We start from the raw sequence: 13,036 nt of genomic DNA, 5'->3' as shown, positions 1-13,036 counted from the left end.
AAAAGACTGAGACCTTGCAAAAGTTCTCCTTTATCCTTTATAAATGACCGTACCCAAACGCCACGCTCAACACACAAATGAGGGGTGTTGCGTGCACTGACCGACAGATGGCTCGGTTTATCCGTGGAGACGCGCTTCCACGTCGCCTGTGCGTCACTTATCTTCGGTCACTCCTCCTGGCAGTGATGGCGGAAGTGGATGAAACTGACATCATGATGAACTACCACGGAGACTTCTTAAAAGGCGACAAAAAAAACAACCGCTACCCGTATTGCATCGTCTGGACGCCTATTCCTATTTTATCGTAAGAAGCTAACACATGCTGCATTTCTTGCTAGCTTACCTGCAACGTTACAGCGGGTTGTTATGTTGCTAATGTCAGATGACATGAAACAGGTTTATGTTAGCTGGTTGAATCTCATGTTGTTTACAGCAGTGGTTCCCAAACGGTGTTCCGCGGCACACTGGTGTGCCGTGAGGCAAGTCCGGGTGTGCCGTGGGATTTTGTGACAACCATACGTTATTATTGCAATATACAACTACACAAAAATAATTGTTTTTTTATTTACTATATCCGTACTTTGTAGGTTTATATGTACGTAATCTGCGCGACTTGTGCGTCCACATCTCCACGTGCAGTGCTGCATAAACATGGCTGAGTCAGCGATAACTTTCGAGGGGTGGAGGCAGGGTCGGCTCTAGAACAAATCGAATGGGGGGGAAATCATTTACCAAGGGGAGGCACACACTGCCGTCAACAACCAACACACAAACACCAACGCAACTTCAATTTAAAAAAACATGCTGTAAAGTCTATTGTCTTTCACACACATTGCAGGGTGTAGTGCTATTGTATAGTGCACCTATGACTTGTGCAGACATGCACGGTTGTGGAACGACCACCAAAACAGAAACATATAAGGACAGAGGGTGTCGTTTTCTCATACTGATATTCTACACAAACTGTGCTGTTGTATTTGTTGTAAAGTGTCTTTACTGTAGGTTATTTTTTATTATATGTACAGCACTTTAGCTCGACCAAAAATCGTTGACAAATTTGCTATATAAATAAAACTTGATTTGATATGGACATAGGCCACCATATAAAAGTGTGCAAATGTATTTAGTATCCTATCCATGTGAACATGTTTTAGGTGGGGGTGGACCTAACCTCCTCTAGGAGGGTCTGGGGGGATGCTCCCCCGGGAAGATTATTTTTAAAATATTGAAGTTAAAAGCATCAATCTGGTGCACTTTGAGAGCAAAATGAAGAGATCTATGGATAGCCGACATCTCTCAGCATCCATATGAAACAGAACTGTACACAGATTTACTTTTTCTTTATGGATATTTTACTAATCACTCCCCTTTTAAACTGTATTCTTGTGTTACTGTCCTATAGTATTTCATACCCGTTTTTCATTTATTCTCTTTAACAACTATAATGATCATATAAAGGTATTCCTCGAAAATACTTACATAAATGGTGACCAAATCGTTTGAGACCCACTGAGATAAGTTAACCTACACTAAAGTGAACTATCTAAACACTGAAAGAGTCCTTACCTCACTGAGCTGACGTTATAAGATCCTCTCAGTCTGACAGGAGAGGACTCTCCTCCACCTTGGTGTAGAAACAGCCCTTTATATCCGTTAGCATAGCTAGCTAACCAGATGCTAACAACATTCCACGTTACCACTCGCGCACAGACAAAATGTGCTCGTGCCACACAGAGCCGAGCTTGAATGAAACACAGAGACCCATGTACTTGTACTGTAGGCTACTGTATATCATATTATTTTCGATGGCTTTACTGTATAATCAGTGTAACAGATGAACAGATCGCCACCGGCTTTCATCTAAACACACAGCCACGTAATGATAACAAAACAAAGGTCGGGGGTCATTGGTCAAGCAACACACCAATCAGAGAGCAGCAGTGAGCACACCTCAGGCTGTGTTTTATATTTGTATTCTTTATTTCTGATGTATTTCACACAAAAAACCTTTAGCAGAAACGTTTTCACTTATATGATTAAAAAACGAAAAAAACGGCAAAGTGGCAAAGCTTGCCAACCCTGCGTTGGGGGGGCACAGTGACTCATTTGGGGGGGCATGGCCCGCGAATGACCCCCCATGAAGCCGACCCTGGGTGGAGGTATGCCCATTATTTTGAGTTCGTCCGAAGAATAGACAGGAATGTGACGGTGAGGTGCAAACTGTGTCCAGGCCAGAAGCTGTTATCCACTGCTGGAAACACCACGTCAAACCTCAACAAACACCTGCAAAGAACACATGCTAAGGTGAAGCTACCGCACACGCTATTTGTTGTTTGTTAATATCACGTAGTCTGTTCTTCTTCTCTGTCTTCCGGTTGTTGCCTGTTTTGAATGACAAATACACACTACCGCCGCCTGCTGGTAAGGAAAGTTATTACCACTCACGCATGCGCAGTTCGTACGTGCTCGGCGAGTAAAGTAACGAGTTACTTTATGTAGATAGTAACGAAGTAGTGTAATATATATATATATTTTTAAAAGTAATATGTAATATATTACATTTTTTTAGTAACGACCCCATTTCTGGAGTTGGCGTTCTCTACTCTGATTTACATGAAGAACAACAGGAGGTCACGGCTCTCTGTTGAACAGGACTTGCGAGTGCCCCTCTCCTCAGTGCCACCAAGGATTAAAAAATTCTGCGCGCCCCGACAGGCACATGTATCTCACTAATTTGTAAGTCGGCAAAATATTTACAATAGCACATGTTTCAATGCTGATTGCTGAAATGTTACATTTATAATTTGTAGTTCAGGACCATGGACAATGCAGCTTCCTTGCATTGACAGTTCTCTGTGCTGAATTTCTGCTGAGTTTCCTTTGCCTCATTTTTAATTGTGTGACCTGTCTGGTTTAAATGAGTGTGTTGCTGCTTTGATGAAGCCTAATTTGATAAAGGTTCAAATTAATTTCTGAAATATTTCGTTAATAAATATTTCATGAGTAATATAGTTGTCTTTGTCACATTTTATTTGGCATTAGTAAATAATTATGCACATTTACAGATATTTTACATGATATGAGTGATAACACGTGTTATAAGGGCTATTTTGCACAATAGGTGTGCCTTGAGATTTTTACTTGTCCTTTGGTGTGCCTTGGGCACAAAAGGTTTGGGAACCACTGGTTTACAGTACTTGCTTTAAGCGAATGATTGCATTCAATGTACTCCACGTCCTCTACCTAATGTATTCTGATCCTACTGTTTTGTGATGGGTGCATTCTGCAGGTGGGTGTTCCCCTTCATTGGTCACATGGGTATATGCACCTCTGCTGGAATTATACGAGATTTTGCAGGATCATACTTTGTCTCGGTGAGTACTGCTTTAGAAAAAGTAATATGATATGTATTTATTAGCTACAGTAGTTAGTTTCACGTCTAATGAAATGGCATAGGTAATTGCAGTCATTGAGTAATTCATGCTGACTCAATGACTGCATTGTTTTGATTATCTTAAACCTTAAAGATATACTTTTGCGTGAGATATGTTTTTTATACCTAATACTTTCAACCTTTGTACACCCCCTTAGAATATTGTCTGCATTTTTATTTCATGTAGTAGTATTTTATTATCATAATTGTTTCTATTTTAGATGTATGTTTCTAGTCTATGCACTAATACACCAGAGCATATTCCTTGTATGTAAAAACCTACTTGGCCATAAACAAGATTCTGATTCTGGTATGATTCATTCAATGTTTTACAATTTAAAATTTGGATTTTTTTTTCAGGAAGATAACATGGGCTTTGGAAGACCTACAAAGTACGTTTCTTACTTAAAATACTGTCAAAAAGTATTTGGGTCACACCTTATGACACAGTTTAATGAACATATGGATTGTTTACTATTATCACAGGTATTGGAAGCTTGATGTGGACAAAGTTTGTGGCAATGGAGCTGCTATATGGGACAAAGCAGTGCACGACGCCTCTGAGGAATACAAATGTAGGCCGGTAAGACGATATTTAGGATTTTTTAAACTTATATTTCCCCTTGATTATTCACATTGTAATAAAACATTTTTCTGTTTTGTTTAAGCACAATCTGTGCTTAGATAACTGCCATTCCCACGTTGCCATGGCCCTCAACCTTATGCGCTACAACAACAGCACGTCTTGGAACATGATAAAACTGTGTGCGCTGTCTCTTATTCACGGAAAACATGTGAGGTAAGTTTTTAAGACTCATCTTGCCATTTACCAAAAAGGACACTTCATACATAAAGAAGCCAGCCACACTTCCAAGTTACCATCTTGTTAATAGGTTAAAAATAATTTACTACAGAGTGCTTATTTGCATTGATTACACCATAGCATTTGTGTCTTAAACATTTTGTCTGGCAACAACAGTTACTTTGTTAAGACTTTAACAAACAGATTTACTTACTGTTACATTATAATTATAATGCAAATATTGATTCTGTTAAAGGTCCCAAGTCATGGCCATTTCTACTGATCATAATTCCATTGTTGGGTCTACTAGAATAGATTTACATTGTTCAATGTTCCAAACTCACATTGGTTTCTCATACAGCATCTCTGTATAGTATATGTATTCACTCTGTCCTAAACGGCTTGTTGGAGCTCCTGCCCCCCCTCCCTATGAGCCCACTGTGCTCTGATTGGTCAGCTCACCCACTCTGTTCTGATTAGTCAACCACCGTTACAGCGGAACATCAGTGATTATGTGTTAAAATGGCGTTTGTTAGCAACCAGAAAATGACACCAGTAATGACAAACAGATGAGAATGCTGCGTGGGGTCTGGGTGCCGTGTTGGCAGGACGTTGCGGGGCTCGCTGCTCCGCCCTTTGAGGCTCGAGGAGCGGACAGTGTGAGCTGGATTACTGGTGTAGTTTCCTGATTGCTGCGTGGGGTCTGCGAGACACCGAGGAGCTCAGCCTGAGTACACGCACACACTCACAGCCTGAGCTCCGAGTGTGTGTACGGAGCTCCGCGCAGCACCGCGGCTGAGAAAAGATAAGGTTGAGTGAGTGTGTGGGTGCGTGCGGAGCTCTGCGGAGCACCGCGGCTGAGTGTGTGTGTGTGTGTGTATGCGGAGCTCCGCGGATTGGTCCATTTGGACTTCATTACGTCAATAGGACCCGGAAGGAAAAAATGGAAAAAGAAAAATCTCCAACGAGGCGTTCTAGGGCAGCATGGACACGTCTTTTCTGTGTTAGAGTTTTACTCGCTACAGGGTGTAGCAATGAAACCTGAACATATTAAACAGTCTTTCTGTTTTGTGTTGATGATGTTTGTGACATCACAGGGGTTTGATCAAATCATGTACATTTTTATTTGTTTGGCCCAAAGTCGAAAATCACATATAATCCTCACACTGCTTAAAGATCAAATTCAAAGTTTTTTTAATAATTGCCAGTAAAATCGAAATCATATAGCTACAACACTATCTAAGATATTGCAGTATTAAAATCGGAGATAATATGCGTCTGGCAATGCGCAATATTTATTTTGTTCAACCCCCAACACCAAGTCCGACGATTTATTTTCTCAGCCGCTCCTCCGCAAGATGGCGTCGCGTGACGTCACAGTGGCCAAACAAACAAACCTTGGCTTATAGCTCACAGCTGCTTCCGCCGATAGTACAACTTAGTTTCGTTATCATGTCTGATTCTGAGTAGACTATAGACTAAAAGCTTTAGGAATCAAAACTATAACATATAATAAGTACCCTGTATCAAGATTGATGCAAAACAAGTGACGTTTGACCTTTTTAGAGAGGTTTAGAAAAATAAAGTCCAGGCGGACTCACCACTGGGTAATTTGGGAACCATCACAACCAAACACAATGCCAACAGTGAGACTCTGAATTAGCCCCGAGCGAAAAATGCTAACCTATTACTGCACCGAAATCACTCCTAGCTCCCTTATTACTTATCCTAGCTCCACATCCAACACATTGTTTATGATCGTAAAGACACAGAATCTAACGGTGCCCACCTCTATAAGCACCCACTCGGCTGAAAGAAATGAAAGCATGGCGGAGGGCTTTTTTGATGCATAGGCCTAATGAAGTGGTTAGAAGAATGTTGGGTTTTCTAAGTGCTCAGTCACTTTTAATTGCGCGGGGGGCATTTTTAATTGGGCCAGGAGGAATAATAGTGGATTTAATCCCTATCATAATGCATATTGTTCACACTTTTCCATTATGAGTGGAGGAGCGATGAATGAGCTGCAGATAAACTACAATGCTAACAGTGAATTAGCCCCGAGCGAAAAATGCTAACCTATTACTGCACCGAAATCACTCCTAGCGCCCTTATTACTTATCCTAGCTCCACATCCAACACATTGTTTATGATCGTAAAGACACAGAATCTAACGGTGCCCACCTCTATAAGCAATAACACTGCAATTCCGTTATCTGCGTTATCTGCTGTGCTCCGTGCGCTTTGAAATCTAATCAAAAGTTGTTTACCTCAATTCTTTGGCGTTTCTGCATCGCCCGGCTCTTTCGTTCTTTCAGTGGTTTCTTGTGCTGAAATATGGAGGGGACGGCTCCGGGTTTCAGCCTCCGACGTGCTATTAATGCTTCTCCACCAACAGACTTCATGATAGCAGGATCAACGTCGTATGCATCACACGCGAAGTGGTCAGAACACAACTTGCTCCATTTTGTCGGTTGCCATCCAACACGATTCACTAAAAAAATCAATTTTTTACGGATGATTTGGTCTTTGGGAAATGCATGTAAAACTCTCCCAGATCCCGCACCGTTCGTACAACAAAAAGCACAACAATGTCAATAACCCATGTTAATTCAGTTTTCTTTTCGAAAAACATGTGACCGAGACTGCCGAGTCGGGATATTTGGTCCAGAGACTGTTTGGCCACTATTACCAGGGGTGCACATCACTTTTTTGCCCTGGTTCTCAAAGGAGCACCTGGAGATGTTGCTTGGTGCTCATCCTTAAAATGAAATAAACCGTAACTTTTGAGGGGGTCTTTATTTGCCAGACACACGGCACAGAACACACATGCAGAGGTGAACACAAGACAACATTAGCACGACCAGTAATCCTACAAACTGTCATCACTACCCTCCTGACTGTTCTCCTGACTGTTCTCCTCTCTGTCAGACATGGTAGCTGATGATGTAGGCCTACTACTTTCTCTCTGGTTGAGTCTGCGATTAGCTGCTTGCATCCACAAGTCAACAGCTGGTTTTGGGTCGAAAGTCTCTGTCATCTTAGACAAGTGGATGTAATCAAATAAGTATGTGAACATAACCAATAACCTACCATCGCCAATAACAAATGAATGTAACTTATTTTATTTTTGTTGTTCATATCTTATTTTACCTTAACATTGATTTATTTATGCATTTTTTTTTTATCTCTCCAGTTTTAAAGGATATTTTTGGTTTACTGACCTATAGTATGCATTGGAATGATTTCAAACCTGTTTATCCCAATAATTATAAAGGAGTGCCTTGGAAATATGTGTTTACATAAATTGTGATCAAAACGTTTGAGACCCACTGAGATAACTTGGACTAAAGTGAACTTAGTATCTAAACACTCAGTCCTTTACCTCACTGAGCTGTAGTTATCAGCCTCTCAGTCTGACTGGAGAGGACTCTACCTCCACATCATTGTAGAAACATCTTCTTCTTATATCCGTTAGAGCAGTTAGCACCAGATTCTAATAACAACTGCGCCGGAACCGGTGCACCCTCCCTCTCTCCCTCGCTCCCTCGCATTTTGGCTGTGAGCTGCGGGCGCCAGATAAGCCAACATCCCCCATTTTCATCACTTACAGCGCCCATTGTACAGGGCAAATGAAACGTGTAACCGGGGGGAAAAGGGTGTTACATTTACTTAATTATGAATGTTGTTAAATCAAGACCGAAAATTAGGATGAGCCCCAACGGTCAAAAATGTTTTTTTCCCTTCCAGAACTGCCAGCGCAGCGCCTCCACAGATCTGGCGCCCTAGGCGAACATCTATAACGCCAGTGCTACGGGCCGGCCCTGAGTTCATATGCAACTCGCAAATGTCTTTCTCTCTCTCATCTCTTCTCTATTTTCTCTTCTCTCTTCTCTCTCTTCTCCCTCTCTCAATGTTGGTACGCAAATGCGCCTTTTTTCAAATGACCCGGTGCTCTTTTTTTGGCGGAGGTGCGCATGCGCACCTGCGCACCAGTTATGTGCAGCCCTGACTATTACGTCACGCGCGCGGAGGCTGCTGGGAATTACATGTCAGAAATTCAGACGGCTTTGGGTCGAGTTTTGGATCAATAAAAAGCTTTTTTTTGGGTGTATTATCTCGATTTAAATAAAATAAAAAATACAGGCAGTCTTAAAAACAACATTTCTATAAAAATGTAGCATATTTGGATGCTTTGCATTTGATCTTTAAGGATTTCTACAACACATGTGGGCCCTGAAGCACCAGGCCAGTGCGCCGGACAATTTAGGCTTCTATATTTGCAGTCTGGGTTCTTCAGGTTTACGTTTTTGCAGGTGGGATACAGAATATTGCCACCTGCTAGTATGGAAAAGTTTATCCTTTCATACAGATACAGCATGTATGCGCTAGTTTTTGTGTTGTGTTTAAGTGCAACTTTTTGGCCAAGACAAAGGGGACATGTGGCGAGACATCAGCTAGTTTTTTGAAGTTGGGTTTGTTTGTCTGGGCCTTTCGAACCCAATTTTGATTAACAAAACTCCATGGAAAGAAAGGAAACTTCAATGGGCAAAAGACTTGTCGTACTGACAGTGAAGACAGAAGAAGCATTCGCTAAATCACAAAGTTAACAGAAGGAAAACATTGTTACTCACAGTACTGGACCAAACACACCTAAAGCATTGTCATCACTAACATGTACACAGTCGTTTAAATTGGTCTGCTGCTGGATGCTGGTGAGCATTGGGAGACATATGGCTAAGAGAACCCGCCTCATAATTCTCCGGTGACCCACATAGTGATGCCGGTGTTTGTGCTGCCTCTGCACATACACTCCCGCTGCACAGGAGTCTGTTAAACAGTAGGGGAGTTGTGTGATTCATCAATGACAGCAGAGCCCCCCACTGTGTCAGACCTGAAGGTCACCCCTCCGGTGGGGCTCCCTGCACCGTTTGGATAGAGAGGACAGCAGGGCACAGGTGGGGTGCGTTCAGGGGCGGAGAGAGGAGCCGTGGGCCTCTGGGAGTAAATAGATCGGACCATGTGATTTCAACACACACACACAATAGAGGGTGTTTTACCCTCTCTGCTACACACTCTCCGTATCCAGGTGTTAATAATTACTCTAACACACATTACCCTCTCTGTATCCTTCAGCTGGGCGGCCTTCCTCAAGACTTGGCTTCCCTTCTTCATGATCTTCGGAATTCTCGGCACGTTCGTCCTCACGTTCAACCTGCATTAAAGGACCAGACAGGCAATCGAGAGGACTCACAGACTTTGGCTATACTTTATACATTGTCTTCGGCTGTTGACATGAAATTGTTTTGTCGAGACATTTGTTTCATGTACACAAAATCCAGATGATGGACTTCATTGTGTGTTAGGGATCTATTCTCTAGGGGCGTATTTAAGGACAAACCATACTGTAGCTGTCTGTGTGTACGGTAGTTTTGAAATCAATAGTATGTTTTTACCATTTATTTTATTTAAGTTTTTATGATTTGAGTTGTTTTTTTACACAGTGGGTTCTGTGTTTATGTTGTTTATATGGGGGATCATAAAATGGTTATACCACAGAACTGTTGAGATGTACTTTTCCAAGAATGGCAATGATGAATGTGTTTTCTGACTGGCTAATGTTCATATCGGTGAGGAATAACTCTAAAATGGATCAAAAAATCTTAACACTAAAAGCGTTCATCAATTATTTGTGTAGGAGTTATGAGACGCTACCAAAAAGAGATAAGGAGGACCCATCTGTGAAAAATCGAGGTACTGTCGTGCTGTAAAAAACCTACATTAAATCCTATTTCCTTTGGTGTATAAATACAAGTATATGTTTTATCTTTCCGTGTATTATTTGCTCCTCTCCCGACAGAATTTGAATCCTTACATCCTTAAGTTACTTTAACTGTACTTTAATGGCAATACTATAATACTTATGTCCGTTTTTTGTTTACTTTGTTGATGGTATGTACCCAAAAGAGTATTATTCATTACAGCTGCAAGAATTAGTTGATCTAAAGAGTTATTTGCCATGCAAAAAATTACAGACACCACATCTAATGTGCAGATATACTGCATTTAGAGACATCACATCGGATTCTTAGACTAGGCTGGACCTTTTGACTTTCTTCTAACAATGTATAGATTAATAATTGATTAATCTAACTAATTGGTATATTAACAGTTCATGAAAGTAATCATTAGGTGCAGCCCAACCATATAATCGTACATTTCTGTTTCTGTGATTTATCTGTTTCTGTGACCTTATTGGATGCTGGATGTGCTGTATTCAGCTTTTCAGACTGCTGTAGGTCACAGGCTGTAGATGCCCTAATTGTCCTCTGTACCTTTAAGGGACCCACGTACCTTTTTCATCCAGCACCATCTGTGTTATATGAACCAACATCAATTTAGGGGGACCTTCATCCCCAGAGTGGAGCAGATGAGGAGGGGCTCGCGCTGAAGCTCTCTCTCTGCAGCATATATTCACTTAGAGGGAACAAAAGCAGTGTACAGAATATTAAAATGGTTCTTCTGTAATTCAATACATCTTTTTAAACTTACATTTTCATTGATCATAATTTAGAGATGTGTGTTTTTGCAGTCCGGCTGTTTTTGGGAGTCCTTTTCTGTGCACCGCGCTCACAGTGCTTGGTGTGTCCTTTTGGCTGTGAGTGCTTTGCTGTCAGTCACACAGTGAAATGTGTTTCTAAAGATCTGCTCACGGTGCCACAAAGTATTCCAGGATATGCAAAGACCGTCATCATCGCAGGGAATAATATTCTCCACATCGGACCTGATTCCTTTGTAGAGCTGGAGAATGTCAGCAACATCATTTTGAGCAATAATAGGTAAGAATATCACAGTTTGTTTTAGTTTCATTACATATCAAGCCATATTACATGCTTACTCTGTTGATGTGTATCTAATAGATACAAAATGTTCTTTGGTATGCACAATTTGATTGTTTTGCAGCCGATACAGATGAATAACCAATTGCTTCTTAATACTGATAATATTATGATTTTATATTTCACACTCATGTAATTTTTCAGTTCATAACCCGTAGTTTATGCGCACCTGAGGGTAAGGAAGGCTGAGATATATTGAGCAAAGTTGGGTTGCCCTTCAATGTTCTTTTTAGTTTTTTCATGCATCAGAAAATTTGTATTGCAAATTACAATATTGTTGTCTTCCTCTAAAACGGTGTAAAACCTTCCCACTTTAAAGGTGCAAACCATCACATAGGCTAGTGTAGTGTTTAGATACACTGCTTTTTAAGTCAAAGAAACAGTTTGGTTTTGAATGTATCAGCTATAATTGTATTACAGTAAAAAATAAACCAACTTCTTAATGTCAGACAATAACTTTTCTGCAGCCATACATATTGTGCCATCCTAATGTTTATATCTCTGAGTGTGGTTTTATTGTTTATGTATGCCCAATACATAAAGACAGGTGTTACAGTGTTAGTCATCTTCCCAGGATTACAGAGATGGCGTCCCACAGCTTCTCTTCCCTCAGCAACCTGCGCTTCCTGGACCTCAGTGGGAACCATCTGGCCCTCATCCACCCAGAAGCCCTCAGCATACCCGGCAGCCCCCTTCAGGAGCTCAACCTGAGCCACTCGCTGAGCAACTTCACCGCTCTGACGGACCTCATCACGGCTCTGCGCTGGGGGGGCCTCGGGGGGCTCCTCCGCCTCGACCTCTCTGGGAACCACCTCGCCCTGCTGCCCCCGGGGATGTTCTCACACCTTCCCAACCTGCAGCACCTCTTCCTCACCAACAACTCCCTTAAGGCCGTCTACAGTGGAACCTTCTCTGGTATGAACCACCTGCAGGTGCTGGACCTCACACACAACGCCTTCACGACGGTCAGTGCTGATGCTCTTGAGGAGCTGGAGATGCTCGGCAACATCCGAATCCTCCTTGGAGACAACCCTTACACCTGCTCCTGTGAGATCAGTCATTTTGTTGCCTGGCTGAATGAATCCAGAGCCCAGGTGGATGTGGATGCTGTGAGGTGTGCCTCACCGGGGGGGTTAAGTGACACCCTGCTGCTAGGGCTCGGTGTCCACGCCCTTGGATGTGTGGTTCCTGTCCAAGAAGAGGCGGACGATCTCACCCTGCAGACATCCTACGTCCTGCTGGGGCTGGTGCTCGGTTTAGTAGGCATGGTCTTTCTCTTCGTGCTCTATCTGAATCGGAAAGGTATGAAGACGTGGATCATTGAGATGAGAGAAGCATGTCGGGATGTGTTGGAGGGATACCACTACCAATTTGAGCTGGACTCGGACCCTCGACTGGGGCAGATCTCTAAAGATGGCGGAAGCGGGGTACGAGGGCATTCAGGATTAGATACGTCTCAGCAGCTGCCAAGTGACACCTATATTGTCCAGCTTCCTACAGACACTCAGGTTAAACAGCTGACGACCTCTCCACATGTGAAACTATGATCGTTTAATGAAGCTAGAGACTCATTTGACAGTGAGTGATGTAGATGTGAATAGTCAATGCCAGTACATTTACAGTTGAGGTATTTAGGATTCCTACTGCATTAGAAAAAAAAGTGCCTTTGTGTTTTCTCAAGGCACACATTTCTGTAAATCGACCTACATCTTGTGTGTTTATTATACCTTTTATAAAAACATAGGCTAAATAACAGACTATTAAAGAACACAAGATTCACAGAAAATACAAACATATACAAAATAAACCCTAACAAAATAATAAATAAATAAATAAAGGGGCCGAAGGACTTCAAAAATAAAGGGCACACATTAAAACAATATAATCAAAGTTTAGCTGTCTAGA

At 41.9% G+C, this 13,036-nt stretch overlaps 2 protein-coding genes across 2 annotated transcripts; both read left to right on the top strand.

Annotated features, from left to right (window-relative positions):
• The first annotated feature begins 96 nt into the window (after positions 1-96).
• Positions 97-10,056, top strand: LOC117553706 (transmembrane protein 222-like). The gene is made up of 6 exons (XM_034227748.1): positions 97-304; positions 3,290-3,374; positions 3,794-3,825; positions 3,920-4,016; positions 4,102-4,232; positions 9,369-10,056. The coding sequence occupies exons 1-6, from the start codon at positions 108-110 to the stop codon at positions 9,454-9,456; spliced, it is 630 nt and encodes a 209-aa protein (XP_034083639.1). The 5' UTR covers positions 97-107; the 3' UTR covers positions 9,457-10,056.
• A 346-nt stretch (positions 10,057-10,402) lies between these two features.
• On the top strand, positions 10,403-13,036 carry LOC117553705 (trophoblast glycoprotein-like). The gene is made up of 2 exons (XM_034227747.1): positions 10,403-11,071; positions 11,706-13,036. The coding sequence occupies exons 1-2, from the start codon at positions 10,809-10,811 to the stop codon at positions 12,676-12,678; spliced, it is 1,236 nt and encodes a 411-aa protein (XP_034083638.1). The 5' UTR covers positions 10,403-10,808; the 3' UTR covers positions 12,679-13,036.

Source organism: Gymnodraco acuticeps, unplaced genomic scaffold, assembly GCF_902827175.1.
Source record: "Gymnodraco acuticeps unplaced genomic scaffold, fGymAcu1.1, whole genome shotgun sequence".
In the NCBI taxonomy this organism is placed as follows: domain Eukaryota; kingdom Metazoa; phylum Chordata; class Actinopteri; order Perciformes; family Bathydraconidae; genus Gymnodraco; species Gymnodraco acuticeps.
This window is presented reverse-complemented; position numbering and strand designations above follow the sequence as displayed.

Excerpts from the sequence above, each read along its gene's own strand:
- LOC117553706 (XM_034227748.1), top strand. The coding sequence starts at position 108 with ATGGCTCGGTTTATCCGTGGAGACGCGCTTCCACGTCGCCTGTGCGTC. Across the intron at positions 305-3,289 it reads ACGCCTATTCCTATTTTATC|GTGGGTGTTCCCCTTCATTG; the intron begins GTAAGAAGCTAA and ends TGCATTCTGCAG. Across the intron at positions 3,375-3,793 it reads CAGGATCATACTTTGTCTCG|GAAGATAACATGGGCTTTGG; the intron begins GTGAGTACTGCT and ends TTTTTTTTTCAG.
- LOC117553705 (XM_034227747.1), top strand. The coding sequence starts at position 10,809 with ATGTGTGTTTTTGCAGTCCGGCTGTTTTTGGGAGTCCTTTTCTGTGCA. Across the intron at positions 11,072-11,705 it reads ATCATTTTGAGCAATAATAG|GATTACAGAGATGGCGTCCC; the intron begins GTAAGAATATCA and ends TCATCTTCCCAG.